The sequence below is a fragment of the Mustela erminea genome, chromosome 12 (assembly GCF_009829155.1).
Source record: "Mustela erminea isolate mMusErm1 chromosome 12, mMusErm1.Pri, whole genome shotgun sequence".
Classification (NCBI taxonomy): domain Eukaryota; kingdom Metazoa; phylum Chordata; class Mammalia; order Carnivora; family Mustelidae; genus Mustela; species Mustela erminea.
The window spans coordinates 33,292,650-33,310,555 of NC_045625.1; the positions used below are offsets into that span (position 1 = coordinate 33,292,650).

The 17,906-nt window shown below is 52.1% G+C and overlaps 1 protein-coding gene across 1 annotated transcript; it reads left to right on the forward strand.

Annotated features, from left to right (window-relative positions):
• Positions 1-2,490: 2,490 nt before the first annotated feature.
• Positions 2,491-17,155, forward strand: IGFBPL1 (insulin like growth factor binding protein like 1). The gene is made up of 5 exons (XM_032308563.1): positions 2,491-3,012; positions 11,609-11,718; positions 12,622-12,738; positions 14,130-14,283; positions 16,205-17,155. Exons 1-4 carry the CDS (start codon positions 2,562-2,564, stop codon positions 14,277-14,279), a joined length of 828 nt encoding a protein of 275 aa, XP_032164454.1. The 5' UTR covers positions 2,491-2,561; the 3' UTR covers positions 14,280-14,283; positions 16,205-17,155.
• The last annotated feature ends 751 nt before the right edge of the window (positions 17,156-17,906 follow it).

Genomic DNA, 17,906 nt, shown 5'->3' on the forward strand with positions numbered 1-17,906 from the left:
TGACCTGAGCAGAAAGCAGAGGCTTAACCCACTGAGCCACCCAAGCACCCCTACCTCTAAGCCTTTTCATCTCTTCCTTTGCAACACACTAGGGAAGTACTGGCATCTCAAATTAACTAAATGCAGATCATTAAGCCTCAGTTTCACTTAAACAGCTTAGTAAAGACAGAGTCACTTCGAGCTACACAGGCCAACACACTGAATCCAGAATCTCAGGTAAGTGCACCTCTATGGACTCAGTAAAAGTTACGTTCTGTTCTCTTTGGTCTTCCATCCTTAGAATCCATTCTGGCACATACTCCCCAAGTTGCTACAATGTAATTTAGCAAAATCTTGGCGTTCTTGTGGTATAGAAGCTATATTCTCTCACACTGGAGTTTGTACTTGCCCTTCTCAAGCATATGGAACTCTAATGCCAGTTGTGAGTCTAGTGATGACAAGAGGCATGTGAGGTAGGTCTTGAAGAGAAAAGTTATGACTTGCGAGGAAACAGCCCTTCACAGGGTCCTTAAACAAGGGAAAGCAAATCTCAGACATAATCTGCAGACTGCTTCCAGTGGGGGTGGGGGAGGCTCAGAATAACTCAGAGCTCAAGATTCTCAACTTCATCTGCTTCATCTGGGTCCCCCCAGATATCCCCATTCCAAAACCAGTACCTACACACTGTTGTTGTGTTCATTTGTGTGAGTTTTATAATTGTTTACAGCAGGAGGGCAAACCCTCTATCATATCTTGGCAGCTCAGCATCTAATTTCATTTTTGCAGAGCTCCGTATCTTGTGATGTTCCTTCTTACACAGGACTGAGTTGAAATCTGTCCCTCCATAACTCCCACCCCTCATGCATGAAAACCCACCCCTCTCTCTGCTCTGGAATGTCCCACCAGAGACCTGGAGACAGAGATTTTGTTTTCCCTCAGCCTGGATCAATGTCTTTTCTGATTGGTCTGACGGTTAAGCTTGAAATTCAAGACTGTGGCCCATTTATGGAGAAAGCTCTCCTCACCTTAACTCCTCAGACTGGGACATTCATGCCACTTCAGCAGCTGCTGAGTGTGCGTGCACCCACCCAAGGTGCTGGATAAGCTAGCCTCCCGTGTGTGCCAGCTGTGAGCAGAGGACACAGAACATCAAGGGAGCTCACTACCTGGCGGACAATAGAGGGGCCTCAACCCCCTTCCCTGCCAGGAGAACTCATCTTTTCTTTTTCCTATAATCTTAAGGGGCCCACAGATGTGCCCACAGTGTGGGAACCAGAGTTCATTGGGCTCCGGGCTCGTAGGCCATTTTCAAGGAAATGGACACCAAACCAAGAGGCTTCTCCAACTCTAAGCGTTGGGAAAAGGAAGAAAACCCCACAAGGCAAATGAGGATTAAAGGGTGAGCAGGAAAAGCCATCCATACAGCTGGGTCAGCAAGTCCCTCCCTCCATTCCATGCCTTCATGCGGCCACACAACCAACTCCAGCAATCAGGAACCCGTAAGTGTTCCTGTGTGTGTCCCCCCCGCCAGGGCTGGGCCAGGGATGGGATACACAGAGCCTGACTGCCGGCAGGCGGCGCATGAATACTTAGCTGGCTACATTCTATCATGTCTTTCCACCCCCCACTAACAGGAGACGTGGGTCAGGACATACATCACAGCACTACTCCTACTAACAAAAGCACACAAAACAACTGGCTAACTGATTGCGTTTTTTGTGCAATTAAGCACGGCGCCAAGTTTAAAAGCCTGACACCAGTCCAAAACAGATCACCAGATCTCATCACCACCATAGTCACTTTTGACTGTGAAATAGACCATGACTTTAGTAGCATTCAGGGGAGAAAAACAATTAAACAATGCTCCATTGTTTGTACAAGACATGATAAGAGGTAGGGGAGCTATGGGAAATAACCATAGATGGAAAAACCAAGTGCAGAGTAATGCGCAGGGCACACGACTCTGTGTGTGTGTGTATGTCTGTGTGTGTGCGTGTATCTGTGTTTAAAGGGAGGAGCTCTACACTCATACAGGCTTTAATGGGCATACAAAATTTCTGCAAAGACACAAGAATCTGATAACAAGCGGCGTCCTGAGGTTGGGTTGGGACACTGGGTCACAGGGTGGAAGGGAAACTCTTTTCATCATTACAACCTATTTGTAACCTCTGAAATTTTAAACCGCATATTCCCTCTTTAAAATAAAACTTTGAAAACTACCAAATGCAAAATAAAATTACGAAGCGCATCCTTCTGGGGGGATCAAGGTACATAAAATCTGGAGTTAGCCTTGGATCTGGATCCTGGCGCTACCCGAGCGACCTCGAGCAAGTTCCCGCCCGAAGTGGGCCAGTTTCTCCAAGAGGCCACTGGGTCCACGAGAGCAGGTGTCGGGACATCACTCTAGCTGGGAACCCGAGCGTCCGCGAGCCCGCCCCGCCGCGCTGCTCCCGGGCCCGGCAGCCGGCTGCGGCGCCCCGCGGCGAAGGCCCGGCCAATCAGCGGCCGGGAGGCGGGCGGGGTGGCGGCGCGCGCAAAGCACAGCGCGAAGCAGAGGCGCCACTGCCGTCGCGAAGCAGACCATGCCACGCTCACCCTCGCTCTTCCCGCTGCTGCTGGTGCTGCTGCTGCCGCCGCTGGCCCAAGGTCTCGGATTCCGCGCCACCGGCGGCCGGCGCCCCGAGTGCGGTCCGTGCCTGCCGGAGCGCTGCCCGGCGCCCGCGCGCTGCCCTGCGCCCGGGATTGCGGCGCGCGACGAGTGCGGCTGCTGCGTGCGCTGTCTGGGCGCAGAGGGAGCGAGCTGCGGGGGGCGGGCCGGCGCGCGCTGTGGCCCCGGCCTGGTGTGCGCCAGCCGCGCCGCGGGGGCGGCGCCCGAGGGCACGGGGCTCTGTGTGTGCGCGCAGCGCGGCGCCGTCTGCGGCTCCGACGGCCGCTCCTACCCCAGCATCTGCGCGCTGCGCCTGCGCGCCCGGCACGCGCCCCGCCCGCACCCCGGCCACCTGCACAAGGCGTGGGAGGGCCCCTGCGAATTTGGTGAGTGTGGCTTCTGCCGTGCGGTGCTGGGACAGGAGGAGAAAAAGGGACCCCAGCCCTCTGAAATGTGGGGCAGAGGATGCCTGCATGCACCATGACTGAGAGCCTCAGTTACCTCTTCGGAAGTAGTTTTTCTTACCTCGCCAGGAGCTTGGGGCAGGAATCCACATCCTTCACCCCTTCCCAGGCTCATGGAGATACAAGCCCTTGAGCTGGTCAGAATTTTGGTGAGCCTACTGCCTATTTTGGTACTTAACTACCAAAAGGCGTGCAGTTCTGTGCAGGCCTGCCATGCATGCCTCCCCCAGACTGGGAGTTGGGGGAGGGGGTGTCCTGCTGGGTGTAAGTCCCCCGAGACCAGCAGCGAGCCAGGCCAGGGTCAGGTTTGGGAGCGGAGAGGGAGGTAAGATGAAGATGCCAGAGGAGGAGGAGCTCCAGACAGGGCGTCAGGAATCACTGGGCGAGAACCACAGGTTAGGGCCCTGCTGGGAGACCCTGAGGAATCTCCCACCCAGGACAGGTAAGATCTTTAAGGACCTAAGTTCTGAAAAGATGATGGTGCCATCAGGGCCAAACCTGGGTTTTGTGGGTCTAAGGCTCATATGATTTGGCGGGTAAAGGAATGGAAATGTATTCATTGCTGGGTTCCTAGACGCTTCAGGTTCGTTACGGTCCCAGGAAAGTCATGTATGGGTGCCGTGATTGCCCACCTCTATAAGTAACTTTTTAAAACTCAAACAAAAATAGACTAACAGCATCAGTATACGGATGCCCAGTGGAGCACCCTGAGGCCCATTAGGTTTTGGAGAGCTGCCCCATCTTCACTGCCTGGAGCGGGCAGTGGAGAGTTGAGGGTGAGTGAGCTTGTGGACCGGAAGTCCCAAGGAACCTGGCTTGAGGTTCTGACTTAGGCCTGGAGACCCAAATCTAGACCTAAATGCGTAAGTCGGTGTAATGACTTTAGCTCCAACAGGGAAGCCTTGAGGGTAGGGGACAACCTTTTCCAGGCCTTGGAGAAATTCTAGTATTATTTCCGCCCAAGCATTCCAGGTACGTGCACTGAAGTGCAGGAGACCCAGGGGGCTGCTGGGGATGGGGAAAGAAGGCTCCTGTCCTGGGCATCACAAAACCGATCCGTTGCCCACTGAGGGGGCTGAGGCAGTCCCACAGCATGGGAAAGACATTTTTGGCTATTCCTGGCCGGAGCTTCCAGTGGAGGAAAGAGCTGGCAAGTGCTTCCCGATCTGCTGCTGCTGGTTCCCTGAGCAACCTTGGGCAGGTCCCTGCCCCTCTCTGGGCCCCGTCAGCCCTGTGGAGCCACGGTTGAGGTCCCTTCCACTTGGAATCTTTGTTTCTGGTCTGTGGCATTTAAACAGTCCTGCCTCCTTCCTTCCTCCAGTTCCTTTCACTCCTTTTTATCATCTGCCTTCCCTAGCAGTTAATTCACAGGCAGTTCTCTTTGTCTCCAGACAAGTCACAGTTTCACTCCACACGCTGGAGACGCAAGAAATGCTGACCAAGTCCCCAGGATCTAACGGATGCTGATAGTCTCAGATGATTTCTCCCTGGAGTGTTGTTCTTTTCCTGAGACCGAGCCTCCTTGAAGACATACAGACGGAATCTGCTCTGCTGCAGAGGAGCCTGAGACCCAGAGGGCAGGGGACACAGCCAGGGTGACCAGTAAAGCCTGACCAGCATCCAGGACCTGAGTGCCCTCTGTAGTGTTCTTTCAGGACAGGACTTGAGAGTGTTAAGTCAGGCAGGTGGTGGTTGCCATGGTTACCAGAGCACGGCCAGATGGCAGATGGCAACCCCATACCCCTAATTCATAGAAAATTACCAAATGACAAGTAAATGTGACAGCCCCTCCTCTCTAATCTATGGGCTCTGAGGCCCACCCCAGGCACAGGCCCGGCGAGGAAAGATGTCCAAGGGGCCAAAAGGAAGGAAAGTCAGAAACTGCTTTTAATGATCCCGTTAGTGACAGGCAACGGGCCTCCCCAGAATTCAGCTCTCCTCCCCTCCCCCCACCGCAATTGTGTCATCTGCCACAGCCCCGGGCACTGTTGTCCCCTCTCTTTGTGTCCTGAAATGTTTGTGTGGCCCTGCGCTGGTGTCCTGGGGAAGCGTGGCAGTGTGGACAGGGACATCTTTCCCAGCCAGCCCCAGTGGCACCTCATTCTGGGTTGCCCCAAAGCCATCCTTTATTGAGAGGACGCAGCAGGGGCACTTTTTAACAATGCCCCCAGGGACCCTGGTGAAAGGGAAATGGGCTGAGTCTTAGCAGCAGCTGTTCTGCCTCAATATGGTTAATAAAATCACCCCTCCCCAGCTCTCACCTACCCTTCAGTAAGCGAGCACCTGACTTGAACGGAAGGAGACCTCGATAAATATTTATCAGGTTCCGCACAGGTTGGGAAGTGTTCTCACTCATACTTCGGAGGGGCGTTTGCAAACCACTTTCAGGCTTAAATTCTGGCCTTTGCCTATGATCTGAAACCGCCCCCTCATGCCTATTAATTAGGGCAATCCTTTGATTAACGCATTGAATGAAGACATGCCCAATTCCAGCATAGGAATCATTTGTTTTTTAAAACTATTCATTCTTTACTGTTGGGAATCGCTGTTGCTTCCCATCTTCCTACTCAGTTTTCACAACTACCCTGGCCTGATCTCACTCCGATTTAATGGAAGGGAAAACTGAGGCACACAGAAGGGAATTACAGGGAGCTGCGTGACTAGCTCCTAGCCGAGGTGGGGCCCCAGCCTGGTTATGCCTGGCCCTTTTCAGGCAGAGCCACACACCTCTAGCTCTCTGGCCACCTGATTAGAAGGGGGCTCCAAATTGGCCACCCTTGAATCTTGAGGGTTTTTTCGGTCCCGATCCATCACCCTCCTGTTTTCCGCCCGGTGCCTGCTGCTGGCTCCCCTGCTTAGCACTGGGGGATGGCCCCTGAGAGGAGTGGGGATTGCTTCACAGAAGGGAAGACATCTCGGGGAACCCTGGAGGACTTGTAGAAAATTCTTGGGGAGAAAGGGGGATGGGAAGATAAAAGCAGGTAGGGGACGTCCCCTGGTGGGTGTGACCCAGGGCTGCCGGGCAGCTCCCCAGGGTCATGGTTGGGGAAGGCGGCGAGGCTCAGAGTGGCGTGGGCAGGGGCATGGCCAGCCTTGAGCCCTGGCTGAGGGGTGAAGCTTCGTTCTGTACTAAGTTACTGGTTTCATTTCTTTGCTGTTAAGTGGCACGGCATTGTTGTCGCCACTATCATTACTTGAAAAAGCTGTGCATGCATCCTGACCGTTGGCCGACGGGAGAGGGGTGGGAACCTGTAGGTAGCAGGTTGATAGCAGGTTCTGAATGCTAAATTAGGTTGGAACAGGGTCCCGGGCCACTACCCACCAGGGCACCAGGCCCCAAAGCTTCAGTGAGCTCCTGAGATCCTGAATCTTAGAAAATTCACCACCCTCCGTTGACATTCTGGCTCCGCTTAGAAATCGCAGTCTGTGCAAGGCGCGTGTTACCAGGTAACCAGGAGAGGCTGCGAACGCCACTTTGTGAGAGGGACAAAGAAGGGGGGCCTCGTGCTCAAAAGCCTTTCATGCTGAGGGAGGGGGTGGGAGGCACAGGCTGCAGGAAGCCGGCTTAAGCTGTTTCTCCTTCCACACCCGAACATGACTATTAGCATAAATTATCAGGGCCGCTCAATGCGTCGATGATTAAACTCTTCGGTTGTGCACTTCTTTGTACAAGCAGATGGGGTCCTGGGGGATGACTTTTGAAATTCTTTCTTTCCTGGGCACCATTAACTTGAAAGAAACCTCAGAAGCATGTGCGAAGATCTTACATTCTAGCCGTCAAGGACATACCTAGGTTGACCATGTTGGGGCGGAACAGATATCCACACACTGGAATAACCGTCGGCCCCTCTCACTCGTACAGACCCCCATGGTTAATAATTCAGTCACATCTGTCCTCTCCCTTCACCCCAGAGGATGTGGGGTAGCAGTCACTGTCTTCATTTGCAGACAAGAACAAAATGGTTAATGGCTTGTCCAAGTCCCTGTGGTTGGCACTGGGATCCCATCGCAGGTGGGTACGCCTGTGGGTGACTATTCCGTCACCTGATGGGTGGATTGGTGCCCTCCCAGCTTTTCGTGAGCTGTTGCTGGCAGGGACAGAAGGAGACAAGTCCTTAGCAAGAAAGAGCTAGAGAGACGAAGCTGGCATGTCCACAGACTGGGCCAGGCACCCACCAGGCACCAAGCTCCCTCTTGAAATCCACATTACTCTTGTTACAAGCAGGTAGAAAAGAAAGTGCAAACGTGAGGTGACAGGCTGTGCCCCAGGCTCTCCAGAACAAGGGCTGTGGGCATGGCCTCTGGAGCCTTCCAGCAGAGCCCACCCAGAGGCCTGCTCTCTGGAGCCAGGAGGGACTCTGGAACAGGCCAGGCACTTTGAGGAGATCCCCATGAGGCAGAACAGCCAGTCAAGTCCTCAGGTCTCTCTGTGGAAGTCTTTTACAGTTTGCAAGGGGTCTTGTATTTCCTCCTCCCAGTAGTTTATGGAGAGAGGAGGAGAGGAGAGGGGAGAAGAAGAAAAACAGGTGCCTGTGCCCATTTTAAAGAAGAAACTGAGACCAAGTCGCAGCACTGGGGCGTGGCAAAGACAGGATTTGAACCTGGGTGCATCCTGCCTGTGGTAGTCATGACATCGAACAGCCCAGCACCACACTCAAATGAGCCATCAGGGACAATAAGATGAATGTCCTGTGAGTATAGATGACGTATCACCCATTTAATAGTGTTTTCACGAGAGCTGCTCCCGGGGGGAGGGGGGTGTGGAGGATTTTTTCCTGTGCAGAAGAGAGTAAACAGAGCAGGCTTGAGACTATCCTTAGAAGGGCCTGCTGGCCAGGCTGACCCTTGGCTGGCGTCTGGGAACTTGGGTTTGGGGACAATTCCCGCTGTTCCCTCAGTGATAAGAGTGACTTTTGGCCTGAGCTGTTTGGGCCAACACCGTTTTTTATGCTGCATGCCTGCTTTCCTTCCGGGACCCTGGAATTTGGGTACATGCTGAGCAAGGAGGCCCTGGTGACGTGCCCCCAACAAAAATCCCGGACTCAGAGTCTCCAGTGAGCCTCCCTGGCAGATAGCGTTTCGCACGTGTTGTCACCATTCACGGCTGGGGGATCCCGGGTGTCCTGTGGGGTCCTTTGGGAGCAGCGCGTGGAAGCTTTGCCTGGGCTCCCTGTCTTTACCCCGTGAGCCGCTTTTCCTTTTGCTGTTTGCTTTGTCTCCTGTCACAGTAGTAAGTCAAGCTCTGAGTCATACCACTGAGGCCTCTGAGTCCTCCTAGCAAATCACTCAACCTGGGAATTGTCTTGGGGCTCCCCCAACACAGTCCCTAAGGAACTCATTCTTGTTCTGGAATGGAGTCCATCCAGACAACAGATGATTCACTTTAAAACTCGGTGAAGAGTTGATGGAATCAGGGTACCTGGGTTTGAGTCCCTGCTCCTCCAGGCGCTTCACTGTTCTGAGCCTTGGTTTTCTTGTCCATAAAATGGGGATAAAAGCACTGGCTGAGCAGGGTACATGGAAGTGTCATCTAAGTAGAGGGCAAGACTTTGGGACAAATCTCAGAGCTAGAACCTGCGCTCCAAGACTTGCCCAACTGTCTAAACCCAAGGAACCCTACCTAGCTCCACAGCTGATGAAATTGCTGGAAAGATAGAACAGGTTAATCTCTGTGAGCAGACGAGAGTGCCTAGCACACAGCAGGCTCTCAGAATTAGGTGGTGGCATTATCACTGTTATTGCTGTAATGATGATGATGATGATGATGATGATGATGATGGCTGATTCCGAAGGGCTATTATGGATAAAAACATTTTACATTTAAAAGCAGATATGTTAATATTAAAACCAGATTACTATGACAGGGAGCAGCCTGAGGAAATTTCTTGACACGGACTGGACTCTTCTAGATCTTGGTTGTGGTGGTGGTTACACGACCGTAGGCCTTTGTCAAAACCCAAGAGCTGCATTCCACAAGGAATAAATATGCTATATGTAAATTTTAAAATAAATAAAAATTTGAATGTTACTTTATCATCAAAAGCTGGGGGCTCCTTTGTCAAACAAGTGCTATTTTCTGCCACAAGATCAGTAGCAAAGACAGCATTTCCAGGACAGTCTTCAAAGGGGGGAGAGGGAAATTTGAGGAGAGAGACCGTTGAAATGTGATTTACTGGTTTATTCATTTAGGCCTGAAAGGGATTGATGAAATCTCATTTAAAATTTATGACTTTACATGAATGAAAGTAAAACATGTTGATTGAGTGTCCCTTTGGAATCCATTGAGGGCTTTGGAATATGACACGGTTCTGATTGTTCCCCCAGTGAGCCATTTGAAGACTGTTGGGCTCCGGGGGGAGGGCATGTCGGCGGGAGGGTGAGGATAAATTAGACTCTCTTTGTCATATTGCAGATGCCCCCCCCCCCCCACTGGAAAGCAGGAGTGCAGTGGTTCTTTGTGGCAGTTTTGCAGGTGGCTTGGCTGCTTTGGGAGATGTTAGAGGCCTAGGACCTTAGTTCATTAGAGGGCTTTGGCTACACTCAGTGTTGCGGGTAAAGCCATGATGCTCAGGGGGCAATCAAATGGGCACAACTAAAGGACTGGGGTGACCAGGATAAGGGGGAAGAAAGCAGCCTGGGGGCAGGGAGCATAGTGTCTGTATTCAGTGGAGGCTAGTAGGGCACCCAGGGGGCCGTAGGGCTCCAGTCCGGCAGCCCTGGGATCAACATGTGGGAGTTACGGGGAGATAGGTTTTAGCTCCAGATGAAGGAAAACAAGCTTTCTTACCAATGGAGCTCTCCTAGGATGGAACGTCTGGCTCTGCAGGTAGTGAGTTCTCTGTCAGTGGAGGCATGCAAGTAGATCACAGATGGTCAGGCATAGGATCTGAGAAGTTGGCCACTCCAGTTTGAGATTCTGGTTCTAAGACAATTTTCCAGAGATCTTTTTTGGTACCAGCTTGACAAGTTCTGTCAGAAGGGGCCAGACCAGTCTTATTTCTGTGCCCTTTCACTCCCCTTTCCCTCCCCCTCCTCCTGCAGCCTTCTCCCTCCCTTTGCTCTCCTTTTTTATTGCAGCTGCACCCAGGCAGGTGAGGTCCCTTTCCCTCTCCAGAGCCATCCGTGAATCACAGGGGAAGCCCCAAGAGTGTAGACCCTGCGGTTTGATGGCCAGAGAAGGAATGTTTTTTTCTCCTCATTCGCCATGTGTTTCTTCACCCAGTCATGTGTATACCAGGCCTTCTGAGGCCCACTTACATGTCCTGTTAACTTAAACCATTGCTGTCACACTCATCACATGGTAAGATCAGTTCAATGGCCCTACGAGCAAGGGACATTATCCCCATCTTAACAGATGAGCAAACCCGAGCAGGGAGGATTCCCCCAACCCAGGCCTACTCACTGCATCTCGTCCAAGACACTGCTGGGCCAGATGCAGGGATGGCCCCAGTCTAGAGGAGGCCGGTGGACATACCTGGACTGCCAGCAGGCCGTCCTCCAGCAGCTCAGAGGGGTACGGACATGCTGGTCCTGGACTAGGACACGTACCCTAACCCTCTAGGTCCTGCAAGAGGGGGAGCCATCCCCCGTGGAGTTGGGGAGTGCCTTCCATGCAGCGCGGGCAGGTCTACTGAGGGACAGGACGCAGGGCCCAAACACCGAGGTGGCCGGACTTGATTCTTATAGCATCCGTGTGAGCAGATAATGTGGTGGGTACCAGGAGGAGAGGGCGGTGTGGGGTGTCAGGTAAGCACTTCTAACCCAGATGCCTGCAAAGTCCCTGCCTCAGCCAGCCAACCCACACCCTCCCTTCTCCTTTCTGTAATGCTCTGACAGCCCAGAGCCCCGTTGCCTGGGGATGGCAGTCCTGGAAGTAACCCCTCTCCAGGTGTCCATGACTCTGGTGAAGGGGGGGCCCTTCGGGTCCTGCAGCCCTGCCCCTGGGGAGGGGGCCGTGGGCCTCCAGGAGCCTGCGAGTCTGCGATATGCAAATGAGCGTCTGGGCCGGGCCGCGGGGGGGTCTGGGCGCGTGCACACAGCTGTTCTGCTCGGCCTGTTCTTTGGACCGCCCTCCGCGTGCAAGGAGAAAAGCCCATCTGTTCCAAGACTTGGCACTGGGGAGGTGACACCAGCCCCTCCTGAGCTGCTCTGTGTCTCGAGTAGCTGAGCTGCAAGCAGATGGCAGCCGGGGTCCTTGGCGGGAGTGTGACGAGACCCCGGCTCTGCCACAGACGTGGCGGGCGATCTAGGAAGTCGCCTTTCCTTTCCAGGTTCCTGTTTTCCTGTTGGTAGAACAAAGGGGCTGGATGAGGAAACATGGAGGTGTCCCCCCGGGTCTGAGGGAAACATGCTTCCGTGCCTCTGAGTGTGCTCTTCGCGGGTGGAGAGCTTTCCTCTGCTGCGGCTCCCCTCACAGGGGACCGTCCCCACAGGCTCTCTGCAGGCAGGGGATTTTCCACGTGCGATGGCTTGGAACCTGGCAGGGTAAAGGTTGTGATCTCTTGTCTTCTTCCTCCAGCTCCTGTGGTCGTCACACCACCCAGAAGTGTTCACAATGTCACCGGGGCCCAGGTGTACATGTCCTGTGAGGTGAGGGCTGTGCCCACGCCTGTCATCACATGGAGGAAGGTATTTACATCCAAGAATTCCATATGTGTGTATGTGTGTGTGTGTGTGTGAGAGAGAGAGAGAGGTGTTTCCTCTAAGTGTGTTGATGTGTCTGTCTTTATATGCGGCGCAGAGGGTTTAAAAAGAGATCTTACCTGTCACTCTTCTACCTTCAGGCTTATGCTTCAAAACTTCCACCCCAGAGCTCTCCCCAAAGCAGGGGAGTCACCATTTTTCTTTGTGCCATTTGCCCCCCTAGCCACTTTGCTCTCCAGAAAGTTCATCTATTTATCTTTCCTAGATCCACTGGAACAAAGTTAGAACCTACCTCACAGGATCTGGGTTTTAGAAAGACTACCCAAATCCCATTCCAACACTAGCTCTTCCTGCAGGTCAATTTTGGAGAGACTGGTGTGGATCACAGCATATGATCGTCTACCTATGTCAACAGCCCCCACTAAGGGCCAGGAAACTCTGAACCGCTTCTGAGAGATAGCGGTGGTGTCTGCATCGTTACTGTCCAGCAGGGGGTGCTGTCTGCACAGACATTTAGGTTCATGAAGCCACCGACGTGTTTTTTTTTTTTTTAAAGATTTTATTTATTTATTTGACAGAGAGAGATCACAAGTAGGCAGAGAGGCAGGCAGAGAGAGAGAGAGAGGAGGAAGCAGGCTCCCTGCTGAGCAGAGAGCCCGATGCGGGACTCGATTCCAGGACCCTGAGATCATGACCTGAGCCGAAGGCAGCGGCTCAACCCACTGAGCCACCCAGGCGCCCCACCACCGACGTTTTAATAGGAATGTGAGGGCCGGGGGTCTGGCCTTTGAGTCAGTAGGAAGATGAAGACAGCAGGGATGTATGTGATGAGGTTCTTACCCAGAGGCACTTTTTCTAAACCACTCCTGGTTTTTCTGTCCTCTGTAGGTCACACAGTCTCCTGAGGGTACCCAGGTACTGGAGGATCTGCCCGGGGACCATGTCAATATCGCTGTCCAGGTGCGAGGGGGCCCTTCTGTCCACGAGGCCACAGCCTGGATTTTGGTGGGTATCTCATTTGTTTAGGATTAGTGGCTATTACTGACCGGCTCTTACAAAGCACCCTTTATATTTTTATAGCACGTTATACATTTCAAAGTTCTTATCCTTTTCTGGTGGGACCCTGCACTAACTGTGAGGGAAGTTTCACCCCCAGGAGCATAAGTGATCTTCAGCGGTGGTCAGAATTATGGCCCCAGAGAGATGTCCCCGTCCTAATCCCTGGAATCCGTGGATACGCTATATGCAAGAGAGGATTAAGGTTGTAGATGGAGGGGCACCTGGGTGGCTCAGTGGGTTAAGCCGCTGCCTTCGGCTCAGGTCATGATCTCAGGGTGCTGGGATCGAGTCCCGCATCGGGCTCTCTGCTCAGCGGGGAGCCTGCTTCCCTCTGTCTCTCTCTGCCTGCCTCTCCATCTACTTGTGATTTCTCTCTGTCAAATAAATAAATAAATAAAATCTTTTTTAAAAAAAAAAAAAAAAAAAAGGTTGTAGATGGAGCTAAGGGTGCTCATCAGCTGACTTTAATAAAGAAGTTATCCTGGATTATGAGGGGAGGGGTCCAATATAGTCACAAGAGCCCTTTAAATGCTGAAGTGGGAAGGAGGAGGGAAGAAGCCAGAGAGCTGGCAGTGTGGGAAAGACAGGAGCCACCTTCTCTGGCTTTGAAGATGGAGGAAGAGGACCACAAGCCCAGGAATGCTGGCAGCCTCTAGAATGGGAAAGGCAAGAAATGGATTTTTCCCTGTGACCCCATCCCCCTGAGTGGTGTGCATACCCCCTGCCTGGTCTGTAGAGTGGCTCCTGGCTGACAGAGGTGGTTGTGCCCAGAGGAAACAAGAGAGGAGGGAGCAGGTATGGGCGTGAGAGCAGGCTCCGCCCCCCGGAGGGGCGGAGGGGGTTCGCGCTATCCTCGCACTCCCATCTCGGCCTGGCTTGGTGACTTCTCCACCCAGCTCAGACACTCAGAATGCAGTCGAGTCTGTGTGATTTTTTCAAATCAAGCACCTTCCCCTCTTTATTACAAGAAGGTGTATGGGGAAAATGTTCTCCCTGGTGTTATTTTGTAAGGCTGTCTCCAGTGGGAACACTTGAGGGTCATTCCTTGTTCAGGAGACTTTTGTTCTTTTAACTCGCAGTAATTTCCTTGTTATGTATAATGAAAGGATCAGGTAGCTCACAGTAAAAGGCAGGAATGCAAAGGAAACATTAAAATGAGGGCCACCACAGAGAGGACACAGAGAAGAAACGTTAACTCGTGGCAGTCAAGGCAAGAAGAGGAATAGTGAGCTCTATCTTATTTTGAAAAAGAGTAAGACATATCATTAGGAACTAAGCAAGGAGGCGATTTTGCCATGCCGTATATACCTACATAACCTTGCCTGTTTTACTTCTAGATCAACCCTCTGAGGAAGGAAGATGAGGGAGTGTACCTGTGCCATTCAGCCAACGTGGTTGGGGAGGCCCAGTCGCACGGCACGGTGACAGTTTTAGATCTGAGTAAACACACAGCCCCCCGCCTCCCAGCTCCGGATGACCGCCTGTGATGCGGTAACGTACATGTTATGGACTAAGTCATTTTCAGTGTATATACACTCGTGTCACAAGAGATTGAAATGGCTGCTAAGATGCATAGTAACAAAGAAGAAAAATACATAAAGCAAGGAAACCAGAGGAATACCAAACAGGGAGTAGGAACATGTTACAGCTAGCAGGTAGAATCACTAGTACGTTCGTACCACTCTGGGCCTCCCACTGAGCGTGCAAACGCAAGGGCTGTGCACATTGTCGGTTTCCACAGGTAGGGAAGACCAGCTGTCGCTTTGTGTTTCTGAAGCTGAAAGAACATTTCCTTCAAGTCCTAGAGGGGACACAGAGACAGCAGACACTGTCACTGTGACAGCACCATGTGAAAACGGGCCAGCAGAGGAGACAGTCTGAGCTCCATTTGCTGACCCCAGGTGCATCCTTGCTGGCAGCTCTGCTGTCTCCAGGCCTCACCTCCCTGTCCTCAGCACCGCCCGTCTCAACAGCGTGTCAGGGAGAATCTGCATCCCCCTGGCCCCTTGGCTCGTAGTCCTTACAGCCTCCCCGCCCCTGCCACTGCGTGAGAGCTGGGGTTGCATCTGTCCCCTGCCAACAGGTAGGCTGTGAACCTAGGAAACAAGCCCCTTAATTAGCCAGCATGCGCTGCGTGACCACCTCTGGAGCTGGCTGGTGCACAGCCACCAACGTTTCTGTGTTGCTCACATTCCTTGTCGTGGTGGCCCGTCGGCTGGCTGTGGCTCTGCTCCATGTGTCTTATCACACAGGGACCCAGCGAGAGGATCAGCCCCAAGGTGCACAAGGCCCATTCTTGTGGCGGAGGGGATGAGCAACAGACTTAGCCACAGATACACAATCCCCTTTAAAGATTCTGCTCGGAGAGGGTGAATGACACATCGTCTTACCTCTGGCAGTCCCAGCATCCATGCGGTAGGGGGCGCTACTCTGTCACGGAAGCTCAGGGATAGGCACACATGAATTTGCTGTGGCTGTAAGCCACTTTCTCTCCCATTTCACCACTGTTGTGGGATACCCTCTGCGTGCAGGACCTTCCGTCCATTCTGTGGGGTGCACAGAAAACCAAAACAGTGACCATCATTAAAATACAAGAAGTGCCATGTTAAGGAAGTGAGGGGCGTGTATGAGTTTGAAGCCAGAGGGGCAGTTTAAAACTGGGGGCAGCAAAGGAGAGGTCGCTGAGGAGGTGGCATGGTGGAGGAAGTAGCTAGAGCTTGGGGGAAACAGGCGCGGAGAGAGAAGGCGGGGACATCCTCAAGTAGGAATTCAGACAGGTGATGGTTCCTAAAGTTGCCCTCCTGATACTCTGCTATTTATGGGCATGTACTAGTGTATGTTGTTATATCACGTATCAGGAATTTTGTCCTGCATGCTTGTGTGCATTTATATGTATGTACCTATGTATGTGTGTCTCTATACATATTTTATGTTTTAAATATGTATACAATTTTTAATAATATATAGTTTTAAAATACGCACACAATGGTACTAGGCTATGGATGTAGTCTGTTAGAGATGAGTTTTCAAAAGGGAGCTACAAAGAACCATGGTATTTTAAGACCATTGCCACGCAGTTCTTCAGTTCCCCCTATAACATGCTGTACTGGCCAGCTCTCACTTACATACTTCCAGTGCTGTGGAGCTCACTACTATAAGACATCCATCTTTGGGTTTTCCACTAGTTGAAAGTTCTTCCTTGTATTAAGCTCAGCGCTTCCTCCCTGAAATGTCTACCCAGGTCTCTCATGTACTTCTTGGATGCCCCCAAGGCCCCTCTTCTCAGCAGTACTTCCCCTGGCCAGGAAGATTTAGGGTTAAGGATTATTCCCCCCACCCTTTCCATTTACCACATAGTTGATTGTGACACATCAGGCTTCTTTCCTCTCAACCTTTTCTCTCTTTCCTCTAGGGTCTTAGAAACATTGATGATGGGATGTTGGAAGAGTCAAGTCATGCATCGTTTTCCTTGTGAAGAGTTGGAGGAACCATGTTTGTAGATGACCCCTTTTGTATGTTTTTACAAATTAGATGCAAACTAGATTCGTATGCAGATGTAGTTTTTAGCAGGGCAAGCATTGGGAAACCAGACTGCATGTGGCTTTTTTATACTTTCGAAATGAATTGCTCTGTGAGAATTCTTTTTTACCTAACCCCTCCCAGGAAAGGTCACCTGGCGGTATGCTTGTAATTCTGAAGGGCTAGAACAAGAAGGCCTGTGTCAGCCGGGAGTCTTTACCTCATTTGTCTGTGACTGATTAGTGTGTGTTGTAGGAGAGGGGGAGTAGGATCATGCCGTCCTCTGCCTGCTCTCCGACTTGCTGTGTGACCTGGACGGGCCCCTCCCCTCTCTGGGCCTTTGTATCCTCACTGGGAATGTGGCCTCTGGACTAGATACCTCCTGTGTCCCTTCAAGTCCTGCCATCCTAGAGTAAGGTGACCCTGTGGGAAAAATAGGGGAGGCAAAGTCTCAGCATTCTTTTTAAGTGGTATTCCCTCAAAAACAGTTGCCATGGTTTCATACGAGGCCGTGGAGCAGGCCGGAGCTCCTCCTTTCCCTGCCATTTTCCCATCTTAAACAGATGGAGTCCTTGGCTAGGTGTTTGGGGACCAAGATGTCCCCTTGTCAGCAAGCCCAGCACTTTCTCACCAGGTGGGCAGTGGACCCCTGTCTTCTGGACGTCAGACTGAGGAAACAGGGTCAGGGGCTTCTTTCTCTGGGCTGTGGGATTAGAGTGTAGTCGAATACCTTGTACTTAGAGAGGTTTTGACCTTACCCAGAAACAAGGCTTTCTTTCTTTTGACTTTCTTTCTTTCTTTCTTTTTTTTTTAAAGATCTTCTCTGTTTATTTGACAGAGACACCGCGCGAGAGAAACACAAACAGGGCAGAGGGAGAGGGAGAAGCAGGCTTCCCACCGAGTAGGCCCTGGGATCATGACCCAAGCCGAAGGCAGATGCCTAACGACTGAGCCACCCAGGTGCCCCTATTTCTTTCTCTTTTTTTAATAAGAAGAGTATTTAATACCTGGGTGAAAAAACAGATCCCTCAGGTGATTCAAAAAAAGTTTTTAAAGTCAGAATTGGGATCTCATTTGTATCTTGTCCTTCAAGTTCATGAAGTGCTTTTCTGTCTGTGGTCACCCCAACTCGAAGACAGCAGGCAGGGGGAACATAGGTGTCCCCTCCTCCCCTTTTCAGATGAAGAAACCAGGCTCTGAGAGGGAGGCGCCTGCCCAAGGTCTGAAGACCTCTGAGAAGGACCAGAACTCAGGGCACCTGGCCCTTGTCAGCCCCCTTCCTTCGCCACAGGGCTGCTGCTCGGGTAATCTCCTAGCTGTGTAAAGGAAGGTGCTGGCCGGTTCCGGGGGCCCTGGGGATCTTACTCCTGCTTAGCTTCTACGGCACACTCCCATGCCATTCCCGCTAGGCATGACATTCTGGAGTCCTCTTTGGAGTTAAACTTTCTGCCTTGAGCCTGGCCATTCCAGATCTGAAATAGCGGGGTGGCATCATCCCCGTGTACTCAGTGGCGGGAGCATGGCCTGGGGATCCAGAAACATGAGGTCCATTTGGGAATTCATCCCTGGCTTGCTGCCTGCTTTCAAGCAAGTCC

What these genes read in the sequence shown, in the direction of transcription:
- IGFBPL1 (XM_032308563.1), top strand. Translation starts at nt 2,562, where the DNA reads ATGCCACGCTCACCCTCGCTCTTCCCGCTGCTGCTGGTGCTGCTGCTG. An exon ending in GGAGGGCCCCTGCGAATTTG is followed by an intron (nt 3,013 to 11,608) that starts GTGAGTGTGGCT and finishes TTCTTCCTCCAG; the next exon opens with CTCCTGTGGTCGTCACACCA. An exon ending in CTGTCATCACATGGAGGAAG is followed by an intron (nt 11,719 to 12,621) that starts GTATTTACATCC and finishes TGTCCTCTGTAG; the next exon opens with GTCACACAGTCTCCTGAGGG.